The sequence below is a fragment of the Arachis stenosperma genome, chromosome 10 (genome assembly GCF_014773155.1).
Source record: "Arachis stenosperma cultivar V10309 chromosome 10, arast.V10309.gnm1.PFL2, whole genome shotgun sequence".
Classification (NCBI taxonomy): domain Eukaryota; kingdom Viridiplantae; phylum Streptophyta; class Magnoliopsida; order Fabales; family Fabaceae; genus Arachis; species Arachis stenosperma.
Genome location: NC_080386.1, coordinates 39387674 through 39407562, shown reverse-complemented (window position 1 = coordinate 39407562; position 19889 = coordinate 39387674). Strand labels below are relative to the sequence as shown.

Genomic DNA, 19889 nt, shown 5'->3' with positions numbered 1-19889 from the left:
TGAGTATGGCTCGACACTTGTCTGGATTTGCTTCAATCCCCCTTTGTGTGAGCATGAAGCCCAAGAATTTGCCGGCTTCTACTGCGAAGGTGCATTTTGCGGGATTGAGCCGCATGTTGTGTTTCCTGATAGTAGAAAACACTTGAGTCAGGTCGGATAACAATGTATCTTTGCTTTGTGTTTTTATCAACATATCGTCTACATAAACTTCCATGATTTTTCCGATGTGATCTGAGAAAACTTTATTCATTAGCCTTTGATAAGTAGCTCCTGCGTTCTTGAGACCAAAAGGCATCACGATGTAACAGTAGTTTGCTTTCGGTGTTAGGAATGAGGTTTTTTCTTGATCTGGTGGATACATGGGGATTTGGTTATACCCTGAATATGCGTCCATGAATGAGATATACTTATATCCTGATGAAGCGTCCGCTAGAGCGTCGGATGCTTGGGAGTGGGTAGGGGTCTTTTGGGCAGGCTTTGTTGAGGTCGGTGTAGTCGGTGCACATTCGCCACTTCCCATTTGACTTTTTCACTAAGATGACGTTTGCTAGCCATATTGGATATTTGACTTCCCTTATGAACCCGGCCTCAAGTAGTGCTTGTACTTGTTCTTCTACAGCCTGAGCTCGTTCTGGTCCAAGTTTTCTTCGTCTTTGTTGTACCGGCCGGGATCCCGGATAGACTGCCAATTTGTGGCTCATTAATTCGGGATCAATACCTGGCATGTCGGCAGCTTTCCATGCGAAGAGATCAACATTATTTCGTAGGAACCGTATTAGCAATTCCTTTACGTCTCCTTTCAGGATCGTGCCAATATTAGTTGTTTTATCCGAGGTGTCTCCGATCTGGATTCTTTCTACTTTTCCTTCGGGTTGTGGTCGGAATTCTTCTCGCCTCTGAACTCCACCGAGCTCGATTGTGTGGAACTCTCCTCCTTCACCTCGGAGGTTTAGGCTTTCGTTGTAACAGCGACGTGCCATTTTTTGATCTGCCTTTATCGTAGCTATCCCTTCCGCAGTTGGGAATTTCATACATAGATGTGGGGTTGAAACTATTGCGCCGAGTTGATTTAACGTTGTCCGACCTATTAAGACATTGTAGGCTGAGCTTACGTCGACCACGATGTAATCTATCTTGAGTGTTCGGGACTGGTTCCCCTTTCCGAAGGTTGTATGCAGCGATACGTATCCCAACGGTTGAACTGGGGCATCTCCTAGTCCGAACAGGCTGTTCGGGTATGCTCTTAGCTCTTTTTCGTCTAGACCGAGTTTGTCGAAGGCAGTTTTAAATAAGATGTCTGCAGAGCTTCCCTGGTCAATTAATGTACGGTGAAGGTTGGCGTTTTCCAGTATGATCGTAATGACCATGGGGTCGTCGTGTCCCGAGATGATTCCGGATGCGTCTTCCTTGGTAAACGTGATTGCTGGGATGTCTGGGACTTCCTTTTTTCCTTCGACGTGGTATACTTCTTTGAGATGTCGCTTTCGGGATGATTTGGAGATTTTTCCTCCGGCAAATCCGCCGTGTATTACATGAACATGTCTTTCCAGTGTGCGAGGTGATCGTTCAAATTGTCCAACATCCTCATCCCTTCTTCTTTTTCTTGGTTCGTCATCCCGATTGGCCAAAAATCGATCTAGCTTTCCTTCTCTTACTAGTTTTTCTATGACGTTTTTCAAGTCGAAGCATTCGTTGGTGGAATGCCCTCGAAGTCGGTGATACTCACAGTATTCATTCCAATTTACTCCTCCTCTTTTGCCTTTAAGTGGCCAAGCTGGAGGGATTTTCTCTGTATGGCAGACTTCTTTGTAAACATCCACCAAGGATACCCTAAGAGGAGTATAGTTATGATATTTTTTGATTTTCTCTCCGGAGCGATCTTCCTTTTTCTTAGATTCTTTATCTCGGTAGGTAAAGCCGAACCTTGAGGCTTCGACAAGTCGAGAGTTTTCTTCCATGTTGATGTATTTTTGTGCCCGTTCTTGTACTTCGTCTAAGGATGTAGGATATCTCTTTGATATAGATTGGCTAAATGGTCCTTCTCGTAGGCCATTTATAAGGCCCATAATGGCAGCCTCTGTTGGTAGACTTTGTATGTCCATGCATGTTTTGTTGAATCTTTCCATGTAATTGCGAAGGCTCTCCCGATCTCCTTGTTTGATCCCTAGGAGGCTAGGTGCATGTTTGGCTTTGTCCTTTTGTATGGAGAATCGGGCCAGGAACTTCTTGGCCAGATCATCGAAACTCGAGATGGATTTTGGAGGTAGGTTGTCAAACCATTTAATCGCTGTCTTGGTGAGAGTTGTTGGAAAGGCTTTGCAGCGGACTGCATCTGAGGCATCTGTGAGGTACATTCTACTTCTGAAGTTGCTGAGATGATGGTTGGGGTCCGAGGTGCCGTCATATAGAGTCATATCCGGAAGCTTGAAATCTTTTGGAATTTTGGTCTTCATAATTTCTCTGGTGAATGGGTATTGATCTTTCTGAGAGCTATCTTCTGCGGATGATCGAGTAGCCTTAGTTTTAAGATCGGCTTCAAGTTTTACAAGCTTATCTTCTAGTTCTCTGCGCCGCCTTATCTCCCGGCGTAGATCTTCTTCCTTTTCACGTTGATGTTGGGCTTCTTTCTCGAGTTGCTCCAATCGATTTTGAAGTGCTTCTATTATTCCTGGATTTGGTGAATTTTTGTCTCCATTGGTTTCTGGAGTATCTTTGAGTATTGTGTTCGCGTTTTTATGCGGCGTTCTATCTTCCAGACCTGAATCGTGGTCGTTGTCATAGTCATCTGCCATGTCAATGGGATGACTTCCAGGTTCCCCGGCAACGGCGCCAATGTTCCAAGGGTCACCTGAAACTATAGGTTGATCTCGGACGAGACCTTCTGTGTTGGTTGGAGCCGACGTGTCCGGTAGGTGTACAGCGGCCGGAGCTGGTGTGTCCGACTTGTTGGACTTGGTGGTGGTGCTGATCCTTCGTCTCCGGAGGGTGGGGGGTACCTGCAAGGGACTCCGATGCTTAAGTTAGCAAGGGTATTAAGCAGGTATTGAGTAGAATCAGAGTATGAGTTATACCTGGGTGCTCCAGTGTATTTATAATGGTGAGATGTGACCTTTTGGATAAGTTAGTTATCTTATCTTATCTTTATCTTTGAGTTAAGGTCAGTGTATCTTCAATGGAACCGCCTTTATCTCTATAGGCTTGGGCTGCCTTAGGATTTGGGTCGTGTTCCTCTATTTGGGCCCTTTATTGGGCTTTCCTGTCAATTTGGTCGAGCTCTTTGAAAAGAGGTCGGATAGTCTGACCAGAGGAGGTCGGTCGCTTTATCTCCAATCATCCCAGGTCGGATAGCTCGACCCAGGGTATGAACAATTGCCCTAAACTAAAATCTACCATTAAGAACAAACAAAAGAAATAGTAATAATTTAGAGTTTAGATAGTAATTGCATTGTCACGGTCTAAAACGAGCCATGACCGGCGCTCAGGAGAATAGTTCCATAGCAAGCCTAACATACGCAAATATAAGTTGAATAAGAAATTTAAAAATATTTTACAAGTTCTAAAATAAATAGTTATTCATTTTTAACAAAAATTAAAATAATTAAGAATAGTTAGATCCTGCCTGTGACATATAGAGCATATACACTTAGGAACTCGAAAAAGAATATATACTTGTTGCAGATTGTTACTCTTGAATAGAAAGTCTCACATAGTCAAGTATTTGTTCCTGAAAAATGTTTTTAGAAAAACGGAGTGAGTTTTGCAACTCAGTGACTAGACAATACATCTATAATCGGTATGAGACCATATAAACATTATTATCAAAGTAATTTTAATTAGAAAATAGTAATTGATAATAATAAGTGAATCAATAAGGGAGTTCTCATACAGAAATTAAATCAAAAGTCCACACTTGGGCGGCTCCACCTCTATGGGTAGTCATTTCTTCTAGTGTGTCCTAATAGAATAACAGATCTAATGTGTGGCCTACACGTTAGGTTAGCAACACCCATGCTAGCTGGAGTCTGAGTTAGATGCATCTAAATTAACGTCATAACCACCGTTAACTACGATTTTCTAATACGATCCTCCCAAACCAATTCAAAATATATCATTTCAAATACAATAAATCTTTCAGATATATAAAGTATTGGATCAAACCAAATCAAATAATATTTTTCCGTCAGAAATTTTTTCCAATCATACTTTTTAAATCATAAAAACAAATTTTACAATTTCAAAGTAAGTGAATGTCAACAAATACTTTAATGCTTCAAAAGTATATATTCGAGTAAAATCAAATATTCTAAAATAATATAAAGCTTTATCAAATATATATATAGTCTCATGTAAAATTTAAGGTATGAGCATCATAAAAATAATTATTCAACTATAATAAATCAATAATTTTAATCAAATTAAAGTTCTTAAATAATAGTTATAAATATAATTAAAAACTCATAATAGCATAAACCACAAGACTAACTGTTATAAATGTAAAGCCTACTCACAACGTGGTCCAAAAGATCGAAGAGACCAAATCTAAATTGCCGAATTAAAGGGTGAGGATAGTTGAAGTAGAATGGAAAGAAAGAGTGCCGAATTTGGACCGGGGCAGCGGCAGCTCTGACAGGCAAGCAAAACAACGAATTGAGACATAATGGAGCGAGAGCAGCAAACTAATGGCACACAGCAACAATGGCTAAAGGCAGAGCAATGACAACATCATCAATGGCAGTGGTAAAATAGTGGCAAAGCCAAAACAGAACAAGCAACCACTAATCAGGCTAGAATGGTGGTGAAACAAAACTGACAAAAGGTGCGAGGCGTTTTCAAAAGGGTAAGGGCAGTGGCGGAAGGCTCCAGTGAAGGAAGAATAAAGGACAGAGCTAGGTCAAGCTGGCAAAGGCTCCAGTGTTGGTTTGTCTGGCGACAATAGCGCCACACAGCTCGACGACGGCCTCCTTCCACAATAACAGCAGCGACGGCAACTCCCACTACCAACACCCCCCTTGCCAGCGACAAACTCCGTCGCGTTTTCCTTCCCCTTTCTCAAAGTCTCTCTCTTGGGTTCTATGGCGGCAGCGACAACATGGTGGCAGCAGAGGCAACACCTCCTCCCTCTTTTCCGTCGTGGTCTCTTTCTCTATCTTAAGTTTTCGTTCTCTTTCTCTCGCACGCGCATCACTCTCCTTCCTCGAGCCTCTATGTGAGTTTCGTCTGCGATTGTGACGGCGAACCTCCCTCTGCTGGCGCTGTTTTTCCCTTTCCTCGTCTCCTTTGAACCCCTCATTCCTCTTTCTCTTTTTTGTTTTCTCTGTGCGTAGGTGTTTTGTGTGAGAGTGTTAGTGGGTTTAGTTTTGGGATTAGGATTAAGGTTTGATAAAACGGATAAGGGTAGAATAGGTATTTTGATAAAATTAGAGGGTAGGATAGCAATAGAAGAAATTAAATATAAAGTGTTTCAGAAAAATCTTGGGACATTACATGCATATTCCCCTAATCAACTCTCAAAATTAATCACGAACAAAGCTACATCTAATCCCAAGGTTCACACCACTTTGAGTTTTGTATTCCACATTATACATGCATTCCCCATCATAGTTTGCCTAGAACTGTCAAAATTTTATACATCAATGACACTTTAAATTAGCACTGTGGAGCAATTCCAATATCAAATGAGTGAATAAAAAATTATATATCATTTTTGTCCACTTACATCAACTTGAGGGGTAGAACTACCTTGTGTAATGAAAGGATTTTCATTGCGCTTTGAACAAGAAGTTTTATTATAACCAGGCTTCTTGCAATTGCTGCAACATTGGGGCTTTTTCCGACCACTATGCCCTTTAGGATTGGCACCACCTCCCAGTCCAAGTTTCAAAGGCGTGTTTCCTTCATCATGTACTTTGTATGAGCTATAAAGATCAAGCATAAAATCCCTTGCTTCATGGAACCTCTCTATAGTAGCACATGCAACCTCTGCATCATCCTAGCACACTCATTGAGGATACAAAGTCGACTACTGGCTTGCAATCCGCTAGTAAAACTACTTGACTCAGACATATATTCTTTTGCTTTCTTAGTCCATCTATGCAACACTAGACATTTAAGGATGTCACGCACATTCCTATGGACCAATACAGAGATAATGTGTTCACAGGGAATATCGAATGATTCCATACGCATGCATGAACAAGTGACTGTGTTACCATTATCCACCCACTCAACCTCCCACATATTTGTTGGTTTGGCATACTTACAAACATAATAAGTTACACTATTGTCTCCATTTTGGTAATCCACGACTCTCATTGCACCCGATCGAACAAGAATAGGCCTAAATAAAAGGAATACCTCCCTTGTGCAAGTATCAACAGAACACATCTCAAGGGGTTCAATACAAGTTTGCATAACTGGAACTCCACGAGCAGATTCATATTCAACATAAAATTTCCTAAACCGCATATGGCCCAACATTCGTTAGAAGTGCTCAATGAACTCGGACAAGTCATAATGAGGCTTAGTATACTTCCCAATCAATGAATGCAAACCCTTGCAGTAGTCCTAAATCCAGCAAAGAACTTCCCTCGGATGTAACATGTTGCCCATGATCGACGTTTCTCATAAATTTTATTTAGCCATTCCTTTTCCTCAACCCCAAATTCCTCTACCAATGTTTTCCACTTGCTACGAAACACTGAAATTTTGTAATCTCCTAACATACAATCCTTAAACTTAGATGTGAAACGAGGACTACACATATTTGTCGTTGCATTACGCAGGAGATGCCAAGCACACAATTTGTGGTGAGTACCAGGGAATACTTCCTCAATCACATTCTTCATCGCCCTTGCCCCATCAGTTATCACAGAGGATGGGGCTCTACCATTCATTGCCTCCAAAAATTATTGCAACACCCATATATAAGTCTCATCAGTCTCATCTGTTACACGGCATGCAGCAAAGACAACAGTTTGGTTATGATGATTGACACGTGAACACAACAAAAGGACACTTATATTTATTTTGGTTGTATGTAGCCTCAAACGCAACAACATCTCCAAATAATTCATAGTTCTCTCTACATAAACCATCACACCAAAAGAGATTTAGTAACCTTCCATCCGTCGCCCGAAGCTCTTAGTAGTATAAAGATTTATCCTTTGCAGTCATCTCCTCCAAAAAATTTAATGCTCTACCCACATTCTTTGGAATCTCACGCCTCACCTTAGCTATTTGATTGTACAGGTCTTTAGGATCATAGTTCAACTTGTTAAAACCACCACATTGATTTGCTAGCAAAGCATAAACCTGGGATGTTCTAATTCCCGACTTTCGCATGTTGTTTATGAGTGCAATTTCAGCTTTGGACATACTCTGATGACCTGGCAATAACCTACTCAATCGTCCTTCCAATAGTTCATGATTATAAACATTTGAAAATCGGGTCACATTCCATCTTCCAGTTACCCCTACAAACTTGACTTGGAATTGTGCTTCGCACCCAGTTCTTGTCTCAGTCTTTGGTTCCCTTTTTCTTTTTGGCAAAGTGTACCACTTCTCTAATCGGTATTCTTGTTGAAAACACACAAATCTCTGCAAGTAGGTCTCGTCATTTGAGTTCTTCCAGTTTTTTGTCTTTTCTTGCACCGAAACCTTGGCCCTTTGCAAATCTGTTGTAAAAATTCAAAAGTAATGGCTAGGGTTCGAAAGTGAAACTTGTCAACTTCAACCTCACCAATACTTAAAAAGTCAAGTTTCAATAAATCCTCAATTGAATCCAATCTATATGCATCATTATAATCATAATCTGTCAATTCTTCAAATATCTCATCACCGTTTAACTCATCACCTAACTCTTCTTCCTACTCTTGCAACTGCAACTTATCTAAATATGACTCATCACCAGAATACTTCTCATCATAAAAAATACTATCCTCATGCTCATACTCACATTCATCCATTATCTCGTCCTCTCTTATGAATGACATTTGCAAGGAAATAATCTGAACATAAACAATACCGTAATAAAAATTAAGATCTGAGTACTAAGTACTACAAGACAAAATGCCTTCGGATAAAGTTCCAAAATTTAGACTTACAAATGAATAAATCAAACAACATCAAAATGTGTAAGTTATTTATTTTTTGCCTAATAAATTAAACACTACACAATGATAATTAGGCATAAATTATTAACAAAACTTAATAATAATTTCGTATCAGTCGACATAACATTATTTTTATAGACAAAAATTATTTATCAAATGACTAAAATTTACTATAGAAAAAGTCACATGTCTCAAACTCAAAGAAAAGCAATCAAACAAAAAAAAGTACAAAATTTTTATTACAAAAAATGCAGAATTTAAATAATTTTGGGTCTATTCAATTAACAAATTAACAATTTTAGCGATCATGAATAAATATTATATCATCACAATAGCTTACAACAACAATCACAATTAAAAATCATTTTAACTTTTAACTTTTATTTACATACTAGGAGAACAAAATTCAACATCACAAATAAGACAATATAATAACCACAAATCAATAGCAATATCACATTTAAAGTAGCATCAATTTGCAAGAAAAAATCTTAACATGAATTATTAGTAAAATACTAACTAGTATCAACTAAGATAAATTGCCAAATTCTAAAATAAAATAAGTATAAAACGAGTAAATGGGTATTGCAATGCAAAAAATTGATTTAACAATATCTAAAAATAAAAAAGCAGATAGACCATTGAAAAATTATTACATTTTATTTAAATAAAAAAAGGTAAAATTCAAATTTGCAGTGAATCTAAAGCAAGGGAAAATGATAGAGGATAATGTTTACCTGTAGTAGTAATAGTACACAGACGAAGTCACCTGTAGCGGGGACAACAACGAAGGTCAGAAGAGGAACAGGCGCCAATTCACCAGGTCTTCGATATACAAAACAGCAGATATGGAACCCAAGTTTGAACCTATAATGACGAGAAGCCGATCAGCGGTGTATTGTCGAAGCTCTGGACGACCATGGAAGTATCATGACCGAAGAGAAAAGCGCGCCAAATATTGTAGTGGCACAACAGTGGTCAGGAACTGGCGGCGTCCTGAAAGAGTTGTGTGCAGTGACAGGTGGCGACTTTGAACTCTTGATAGGGCGGCAGCGTTTTTGAACCTTGAGGTTATTGGGGAGCCCTATTTTTTGCTTCAACATAGTGGTTGAAGAAGAAGTTGATTCACAATCCAGATTTCTTGTTGTATCTGGGTCGGGTGGATTTGGGTTTTTTTCTTAGACTTTGCCCATATCAAACAAGAAAACTGGTCAAAATAAAATGATTTTTAATTATAATATTAATAATGTAAGGGAGTTTCAAAATTCGAAATAATACAGTAGTATATTGTAACATCCACCTTCTTTCATCTTCTTAATCCTTTATTTTCTTTACTCCACTTTCATACTCTTCTTTCATCTTTTTTGCCCTTTCATCTTCTTCACTCTTGCTTCTCCAGTTACGACACCAGTAAAAGCATAGGAGAGAGACAAAAGTAGAAGAGAAAGAAGAAGAATAATAAAAATGAATGACACCAGATTGGACGAACTTTTCTTCTTCATTGTTGGTTGCGCAGCTGCATAATGAAAGAAAAGATGAAGCTAGGATTTTGATAAAGTAAGGGCAAGCTCTAGTATTTACAAAATATATTAGGGATAAAGACATGGACTAAGAGACAAAGACTGAAATAAGTTTCAATATTGTATTTGATGTAAAATGGGAGACAGAGATTGAAATAAGAATAAAATTTTAATTTAATTTTCATAAAGAATAAAGTTAAAATTAATTAATTGAAATGGGGATATTTTAGATAAAAATTATTATTAAAATTTTAGTTTCTGTCCTAAAAAATTTTAGTCTCTTGTATCTCCACTTTTTAGAAGTATTAAAATACTAAAATTTTGAGGATAAAGACTGAAATTTTAATAATAGTCTTTAAACTAACAAACATAATACTAAATTTCAATTCTTCAATTTTAGTCCCAGTACCTCAAAACAAACACTACGTATATATCTTAAGTGGAGGCTGATAGACTAAAAAATATGTATAAAGATGTATATTTTATTCCTATTTCTTAACCAAACATATTATAAAATGTGATATTATTGTTCGTTTTTGTTTTTATAGTGCATCCAAATACAGACTAAACGATTACTAATATAACAAAACGATTACTAATGTAAATTTTTTTATAATTAATTGCTAAGATTCAGAATTTTATATAAGAAGCAAATAAAAAAAAGTGTTACAATAAAATTTTTGTTATATTTTCTAACATCATATATAATTTAATTAATAATATGTAATATCCATAATAGCTAATTCACTAATTATTACAGTCAAATTTAATGGTATCAAATTTAATTATGGGTTAACCACAAAAAAATGTCCTCGAATTATTCAAACGTTGACAAAAATACATTCGAATTTTACTATCGACAAAAATGCATTCAAATAATTTAAAAACACAACAACAATATCCAACAGTAAATATATATTTTCAAAAAATACCTTAGAAATTGAATTTTAATGCAGTTTTTTTATAAGAATGATTATAAAATAATATATTATTATACATAAAAATTGGTGATTTTTTATTAAGTATATAATTTTTTATAGTTATTTTTATTAACAACCAATAACACTTTTAAAAATTCACAAAATAATATATACTTAACAAAAAATCACCAAATTTTAAGAATAATAATATCTCATTTTTTTAATTATGCTTGTAAAAAATTGCATCAAAATTCAATTTCTAATGTATTTTTTGAGAAATACATATTTAATGTTAGCTTTTTTTTGCAAAATTATCTAACATTAAATATGTATTTCTCAAAAAATATATTAGAGATTGAATTTTGATACAATGTTTTGCAAGCATGATTAAAAAAATGAGATATTAGTATCCTTAAAATTTGATAATTTTTCGTTGAGTATATATTTTTCTTGTAATTTTTTTGTTAACAACTAATAATACTTTTAAAAAATCACAAAAAATATATACTTAGAAAAAAATCATCAAATTTTAAAAATAATAATATCTCATCTTTTTAATTATTCTTGTAAAAAATTACATCAAAATTCATTCTCTAAGATATTTTTTGAAAATATATATTTATTATTGAGTATTGTTGTTATATTTTTAAATTATTTAAAGGTATTTTTATCAATAATAAAATTCGAGTATATTTCTGTCAGCGTTTGAATAATTCGAAAATGTATTTAGTTGTTAACCCTTTAATTATAGAATAATATAGAACTCATTTAAAATTTGTCACAGAAATAAAAGGTTTAAAATGTTACGGATATAATGACCAAAATATTTCTTTACCCTCCTCATTTTCATTTTCAACACCCCAGAATCTGAATGGCCACTCGCACACGCAGCAGCAAGAAAAGTGAACAAGTGTCTGATGAAGATGTCGACATTGAAACTGAAGAAGAAGAAGAAGAAGAAGAAGAAGGAAGAGGCTCTTCCAAAAGGCTCAGACAAAATGAAGAACCTTCAATGTACGAGCACATTAGGGACCAAAGGATGAAGGAGAACCAAGAGCGAATGCAGAAGCTTGGATTATTGAAACTCTCTCAAAAGCTCAAAACCCAACACCAAAACCCTCAACGTAGGCCCAAAAAGAACATTGATGATGCCTTACCGTCAAGGCGTTCTTCTAGGTTTTCTCTCTGTTTTTACTGCTACTCTTTTTTTTGCATTTTGTTCACTGATACCATGTTTGCGTGTCGTTTTGGTGGAAGTGGAAGCTGAAAGATTCTCACTTTTTTCATGGATTTTGCTTCTGTGTAGTTAAAGTTCATTACTTTATTTTTGTCACATTTTTAAATAGGGTACATGTCATTACAACGATAAAGCTATGGGAATTTTTAACATCGATTTAACTCTTATGGTTTTTGGATTTTGGAAAGATGTGGATAAAGCTATCCTTTTTTAAAAAGGAAATATCTATTTCATGGATTTACAGAATAATGACCCTAGAACCAGTTAACTATGCTGAAAATAAAGCAAAGGGTAGAGAAGAGGGAGATTCGTCAAGTAAAGATAGCAAAGACAACATTGAGATTTTCATACCTGAAGGTGAAAACCCAGAATTTTACACTGAAGAGCAGGAGAAGCTTCTGGGAGATTCTGATACCATTTGGGAACTGGGTGTAGATGGATGTGATGTAGATGGGAGCCGTATGTATGATTCAATCAGGGGGGAGACATGCCATCAATGCAGGTAGTTTACTGGCTTATATTGATTATTACTTCATGTTGCTCTTTGATTTCCTTGAATGGTTTAATATTTTCTATTCCTACATGACATTATTTTATTCTGAAATTTTTGTTACAAGATAGAAGATACACATGCATGATGCATACTTACTTACAAGATGCTCTATTTGAATTTTGATCTGAGCCATCATGGATTATGCACTTATGATGCTGTTTTATCAAAGCTTTATGCCGAGTCTGGCAGTTTAACTGTTTATTTCTGCCGCAATTAGTACTTGAATGCCTCTTATCATCTTAAATGTGTTTTGATAGAAGAACTCAGGTTCCACTTCCTCTTTGTGGTTCATGCATAAAGTTGTCAGATCAAATCTTCCACGTAATACTTGTTTCCTTGTTTTGTTGCAGGCAGAAAACTCTTTGTCAGCACACAAATTGCAACAGATGTGAGTTATCTCAAGGGCAGCTTTGTGGAGATTGCTTGTACACAAGGTAACATTGCTTAAGCTGAGGTTCAGATTGTGATGATTAGTTTTCTTATTGCTTCAATTTCAATACTTAAAAGAAAATGCTGCTTTTGCCATATCCTTGTGTTAGTCACTATTGTTCAGTTAAGGTTAATGCTAATTATTTTCTAGCGTTCCTCTATAGATATGGTGAAAATTTGTTAGAAGCCATTGAGAATCCTAAATGGACTTGCCCTTCTTGTCGGGGAATCTGCAACTGCACTCGTTGCCGTAAGGCAAATGGTTGGATGCCCACTGGTAATATATACCACAAGGTTAGTTACTGCACAATGTGTTCTTCCCTTCTGTGTAATTCTCTATTATAGAGGATGGAAATAATTGCAGGTGATAATAGCTATTGATTTCAGAATCTTCTTAAGTGCCATCTTTACTTTGTTTCATCTTATTGTTTTGGAAATAATTGGTGGTATGATAAGGTGTCAAAACTGGGTTTCAAATCGGTGGCACATTATCTGATACAAACACGCCGCACTGACAAAAGCTTGGAGGAAGGCTCAGGTGCTGAAAATGTTGCTGAAGAAATACCTCAGATCCCTGCGGACACAGACCAGAATAGAGCAATTCGCACCAGAAGAGGCTTGAGGAGATCATGATGATGCAAAGGGCGTCGAAAGAACAGAGTGGGAAAAAGTTGGCATATACGCAGGTACTTGAAAGACATTTCGTTTTTTGAGAATGATGAAAGACGTAGTTCTCTTGGTGTTTGTTTGAGATGGATATAGGCTTAGCAATCTGACTAAAGAATATAGCCAATTTACCATTACTATATTGACGATGTTCTTAAGATGGTTATCAAAAGTTGTAGCAACTGGTGTTTGGCTGTGGGTTGTGGTTGTGGTATAGTTGTGGTTTTGTTGAAGAATGTTATCAATTTTAGCCTCGGATTAAGGGTTGCAACTTTGCTTCTTCGATAGTATTAACACAAAGATGAGTGATATCTACTATCTGCTACTATTATCAAGGTTGCGAGAACCGGACCGGTCAATAAACCGGTGAGGTCACTGGTTCAATGGTTTATTGGTTTGACCGGAGTTCAACCGGTTTAATTAAATATTAAATAAAATTATTAAAAAACCTAAAAATAATTTTAAATATATAAATTCAATAATTTCTAACTTAATAAAATTTAAAATTTCACATAATAAATTATCCATTACTTAATATTAGAGGTTCACAAACAACTTCAAACATCAAAGTTTAGGTCTATGTGGATGATCAAAGTTTGACATTTTGACTTGTGACTGATGAGCCATTATGAATGCTTTCATTATCTTTATGGGGTGGCATGAACTTTTTAGAGGGTAGACAAGATGGGATGGCTTTCTTTACTTGAAAAGAAAAATGACATGTGAATTATGAAAGAAATGGACCACATCTTCAAACCATTTTGGAGGGGACTTCTCTGCTTACTTGATCTCGTGGAAGGCTGCATGCAAATGCCATTTGCTTCAAAATATAACACATGCTTTACATTTCTCCAATAAAGTTTATTTCGAATGAGTTCTACAAAAGCTTACCCCAGCCACTACCCTAGTAAGTTGTAGTTTATCTAAACACACACAAAGCTGATCTTAGAGATGTAAAATATATGTTGAAATTTTCAAATGTAATGATTATTATTGAGTATTTTCTATTTACAATTTTTAACTAATACCTTGGCAAAATCTTTACTAAAATACTTTCACAAGTAATAAGGTACTGTGTTTTGATTCTTAAACTGAACAAACTTGTAGCTTTGAAAAGCTTTATTTTTCAATGTAATGAAAAGAGTTCAAGTAATCATGTGAACCCTATGCCTTTGCCTATGGGACTATTCTATAGTTGTCTAACAACATATTTTGGTAAATGATCAGCATGTTCATGGAAGATATAGTTTAGCAATCAGAATCAACACAAGAGAAGAGTAGGACATCCATTCAAGGTATATATACACATACTTTTTCATTCAAAATTTCTTGGAGCCTTCGCTGGACGATTTGTATATCCTGTAAGCAGCAATGCACATTGTGAAGTGAAGTTACCAATAACGGTCAGCGCCGCTTGAAGAGCCACCAATACCTGCAACTCATTACAGAACCCCTCATTCATTTTGTATGTTCAACCTATTTCAATAAATTCGAGAGCACAAGTGCACAACTCATTAATCCTAAAATTATCAATAATTATAATATAATTGTGAATCATACAGAATTAGCTTTTATATGATATTTATAGCATCAAATAACCCAATTCACTGATGAACAAATAACCTCAGCAAATAAATCAAAAACATTCAAAGAAAATCAAATTCATGAAGCAGCAAACAAAAATCAGAAGCAGCAAACAAAAATCATGAAGCAATCAAAACCCAATTCACTGATGAACAAATAACCTCAGCAAATAAATCAAAAAAATCAAGGAAAATCAAATTCATGAAGCAGCAAACAAAAATCAGAAGCAGCAAACAAAAATCATGAAGCAATAAAAAACAAATTCACTGATGAAGGCAAAATCACAAGCAAAATCAAACACAGAACCTCAGAAGGCGACGCTCGGCGAGGACGACAGAGGAGGCGGGCTCGGCGAGAAACAGGACGCGGTGGTGGTTGCGGTGGTCAACGTCGTCGCTGCTGTGGATGGCTGGCTGCTGGATGCGGTGGCGATGGCGATGGCGGTGGGCTTCACTGATGGCTGTGGGTGGCTGGGTGCTGGTGATTTCGAGCTTGGGTGATTTCGAGCTCTGGAGAGTGGAAAGTGGAAACTGATTGCTATTAGGGGTTCCTTCCATTTACGCGTTTTCTCTTTTTTTTTATAAGCCAAAACGACGTCGTTTAGCATATTAGTTTTCAAACCAAAAGCCGCTAAAAAATCGGACGGTTCTTCCGGTTCACCGATTAACCGTCGGTTCGACCGGTTTTTCCACCGATTTTTGCTAGTCGGTTTTTTACGTTATCCAGACCGGCTAAGTGATCGGTTCCTGGTTATTCCGGTTGAACCGGCCGGTCCGGTTCGGTTTTCAGAACCATGACTATTATATATTACAAAAGGAGTCAATAGTAGTAACATCCATGGTTTTGAAAACCAAACCGGACCAGCTGGTTCAATTGAGACCGGGAACCGATCTCCTAGCTAATTCGGTTGAAGCGAAAAACCAACAGAAAAAAAAATCAGAATGAACCGGCGGTTAACTCGTGAACTATTTGAACTCGGGCGATATTTTATAAAGATTTTCAGTTTTTAATTTAATTAAAAAAAAAAACAAAAGAACTTCCCCCCACCCCCCTCTTTCCCTCTCACAAACGAAACCTATCCTAAACTAAACCCTATCAGAGGCTCAGAATTGCAATAGTCCCCACCACTCCTCTCCTCGATCGGGGGTACCATTGTCGCCGGCATTGTGATAAATAGAGGGTATCGTCTCTTTGCCGAATGTCTCTGCCACTCGCCCGGTTCTCCTTGCCTTGCTCGGCCGTCTTCTCCTCGTCTATGTGAACTCTGTCCCCAGCGTCACTGTCTTCAAGCTCTTTGTTACTGCCGTGTTCCTCCAAGCTCACTTTGTTACTGTCGTTCCTCCCTTACCTCCTCATCCTCGATGGCTCTGATTTGGTTTGTTGTGCTCTACCAGTCAGATATATGCCTTTATTTCTCAGGTCACTGATGCGGATTTTACAACCCACACTTACTAACCGGCAAGTGCACCGGGTCGTACCAAGTAATACCTTACGTGAGTAAGGGTCGATCCCACGAGGATTGATGGATCAAGCAACAATGATTGATTGATTGGCTTCGTTGGGCAAGCAGAAATTGGTTTTGAGATGTTCAAAAGGTTTAAGTTCGAATTCAAAATATCAAAAATATAGACAATTAAATAAATTGGGAATAAAATATGGATAAACAGTTAAGGCTTCAGAGTTATCTATTTTTCCGGATTAACTTTTCTTACTAACTATTTTAATTATGTAGGATTTAATTTACGGCAAACTATATGTGACTAGACCTTAATTCCTTAGACCTTCCTAGTCTCCTCTAAAATTCATTAACTGCCAATTCCTTGGTCAATTAATTCCAATTAGAGGGTAAAAATCAATTTTCAATTTGCATACCACAAAAACTCTAATTACCCAAAGAATAAAAGGATTATATGTCACGTATCCTGTTAAATCCAGATAATTAGAATTCAAGAGAATATGTTTTCAAGCTGTTGTTCAAGTATAGAGCTTTTTTCAAGTTATACAAGAACTCAAATAGAAAGAGGGTCATACTTCCGTTCCACCCAAATTCATAAGATAAAGAACGAAAACAATTTTTAAATATAAATCCAAAACATAAATTGAAATAGAAAAAGTAATAAAATCAATCCATACAAATAGACAGAGCTCCTAACCTTAACAGTGAAGGTTTAGTTGCTCATGGAATGTAGAATGTAAATTTTTATAGAATTCCCTAATGGAATTCCTCTAGTGTAATCTAATGTCCTTTAATAGAAAAGAAGTCTCCCCTTTTTATAACTAATCCTAATTAATTTAAAATCTAATATTTTAAATTAAGATAACATCTTTTCCTAAAAGATAAGATTTGAATTTAAATTCGAATTAATTAACAGATTTTCAGTTGATGGGTGGGGACCACTTGCTTTGTCCATTCTGCAGCTTCTAATCTGTGTTTTTTGGGCTGGAAAGTGGGTCAAAACAGCCCAGAAATTCATAACCAGCGTTTTCTGAATTATTGCAGATCGCGCATGTGACGCGTCCGCGTCGTCCACGCGTTCGCGTCATTTGTGCATATTCCAGTCCATGCGTTCGCGTCAGGCACGCGATCGCGTCATTGCGATTTCTCCATTCCGCGCGGTCGCGTGAGCCATGCATCCGCGTCGGTCTTTGCTGGTCATCTCTTTGGTTTTTTCTTCTTCTCTGCAGAAATTTCATCAAATTCCTCCGAATGCTACCTAAAATAAATAATATTGCACAAAACTGAAAATAGCATCCATAGTGGCTAAAATATAATTAATTCTTAATTAAACTCAACAAATTAGATGCAAATTCACTAGGAAAAGATAGACAAGATGCTCACGCATCACAACACCAAACTTAAACTGTTGCTTGTCCTCAAGCAACCAAAACTAATATAAGCTTAGGATGTTAATTTGCATGAGAATGAGAGTTCGATTAAGTTCATGTCTCTTCTCATAGTGGGGTTTACAACTGCAATCCTGAATAGTTTTGGCATATCACTCTCCTTTGAATCAGAAGAATGTTAATGTCATTCGGATTTAGAATCCGGATGATATTATGAATTCTCTGATCTTTACATTTCAGTTTAATCCTTGAACACAGCAACATTTACTTTAATTTATTTTTCTTTGGTGCTTTGCACCTTGAGCCTAGCCGTGACTTTAAATGTTTTGTCTCAAGAGTTACTTGACACAGAAACACCACAAGCACTTACTGGGGAACTCTCTTTGAGTTCTGATTTTTCTTTTAATTACTCCCAGACAGTGGTGCTCAAAGCCTTTGGCATACTCTGTTAAATGTAATTGATCTCGACTCTAAGTGTTTTGTCTCAAGGATTACTTGACACAATCACACCACAAGCATATGACTAGGAAAATAACTCTTTGAGCTTTTAATCATATCTGACCTCCCTAGTCATTGATGCTCAGAGCCTTGGACCTTACTTTTACTATTATTTATTTATTTATATAATAATTTTTTTCTTTTGCTGTTTCTTTTGCTTCAAAGATTAAATTTTTGTTTATTTCAGAGAAGTCATAATAATTCTCTAAATTCCTGTTCCTTATACATCAACATCCCTTGATTCAGATTCAAATATGCACTGTTCATATCATGCATTCAAAAATTACAGAAAATACCACCACATTTAAGTAAATAAGACTATTTTTAGAATTAAACTCAATTTCTCATGCAGTACATCACTTCTTTTTCTTTTCTTTTTAGATTCAAGTTTAGTGAGTGGTACATGAAACATCTTTTCAGCATTAAAGAAATAAAAAAAAACTAGTCCTAGAATTCTAACTAATAAAAAATCATGCAACAAACAAAGCAAAATAGCAGAAAGCCAGAACATAACATAGCAAAAAGAGGGGAGGAATAAAAATGAAAGGAACTCAACCACCTTTGTTATCCTAGCGGTCGCTTTATTCTTCAGGTTGTGCTCCTCCGTGAAGATGATTCGCCTTCCTTTTGTGCCAGAAAACCAATAAGCGCAGCGTCCAACAACACCATACTTAAAGGTTTGCTTGTCCTCAAGCAAATAAGAAATGAAAATAGAAGAGACAAATATTATGAGGAGAGAAAAATAAAAGGATAAAAGAATAAGAGAGAATTAGGATTGGGAGAGAGAGAGAGAGAAAGAAAACTGGGCGGCGAACTAGTGTGGCGCAAGCGACGCGAACGCGTGGGGCACGCGTTCACATGATTGCATTTTAGTTAGTTGACGTGGTCGCGTCAGTCACGCGGTCGCGTGACCCATGTTATGCTTCGGGCACGAGTGCAGCCTCACGCCTGCACAACTCTCTGTTCGAATTTAAATATTTGCCAAATTTGGGGTGACACGATCGCGTGGGGCATGCGATCGCGTGAGTGGCTTCAGAAGGGAATGACGCGGACGCGTCGGCGACGCGTTCGCGTGATAGGGATTATGCGTCTAGCACACCACTCCAGCACAATATTTGGTCGTGCACCCTTTTTACGTCGAAAATCAGGGCACGCAGCCGCGTGGGTCACGCGGTCGCGTGGGAGGCTAATATTCCCACATGACGCGGACGCGTCGGTGATGCGGTCGCGTGGGGTGATTTGTGTCACTGGCACGCCTCCAGCCACGCTCCAGCGTGACTCTCTGTTCGTTTTTATTTTCTCCCCTCTCCTTGCGACGCGGACGCGTCGCTGATGCGGTCGCGTCGCATGGCATATTTTTTTTATATAGCTTAAGGTGTTCAGTTCCTGAGATAAAATAGCTGCATGATCAGAAAACTAGTAAGAACTCAATAAAAATAAAATAAATGAGAAAATAACTAAGGATACGAAAAAGAACGATCATACCACGGTGGGTTGTCTCCCACCAAGCACTTTTAGTTAAAGTCC

At 37.0% G+C, this 19889-nt stretch overlaps 1 protein-coding gene across 1 annotated transcript; it reads left to right on the top strand.

Moving 5' to 3' along the window:
• Nucleotides 1–11396: 11396 nt before the first annotated feature.
• LOC130956106 (uncharacterized) lies at nt 11397–13707 on the top strand. The gene is made up of 5 exons (XM_057883137.1): nt 11397–11727; nt 12033–12290; nt 12692–12775; nt 12935–13064; nt 13227–13707. The coding sequence occupies exons 1-5, from the start codon at nt 11423–11425 to the stop codon at nt 13401–13403; spliced, it is 954 nt and encodes a 317-aa protein (XP_057739120.1). The 5' UTR covers nt 11397–11422; the 3' UTR covers nt 13404–13707.
• The last annotated feature ends 6182 nt before the right edge of the window (nt 13708–19889 follow it).

What these genes read in the sequence shown, in the direction of transcription:
- LOC130956106 (XM_057883137.1), top strand. Translation starts at nt 11,423, where the DNA reads ATGGCCACTCGCACACGCAGCAGCAAGAAAAGTGAACAAGTGTCTGAT. An exon ending in GAGACATGCCATCAATGCAG is followed by an intron (nt 12,291 to 12,691) that starts GTAGTTTACTGG and finishes GTTTTGTTGCAG; the next exon opens with GCAGAAAACTCTTTGTCAGC. An exon ending in GGAGATTGCTTGTACACAAG is followed by an intron (nt 12,776 to 12,934) that starts GTAACATTGCTT and finishes GTTCCTCTATAG; the next exon opens with ATATGGTGAAAATTTGTTAG.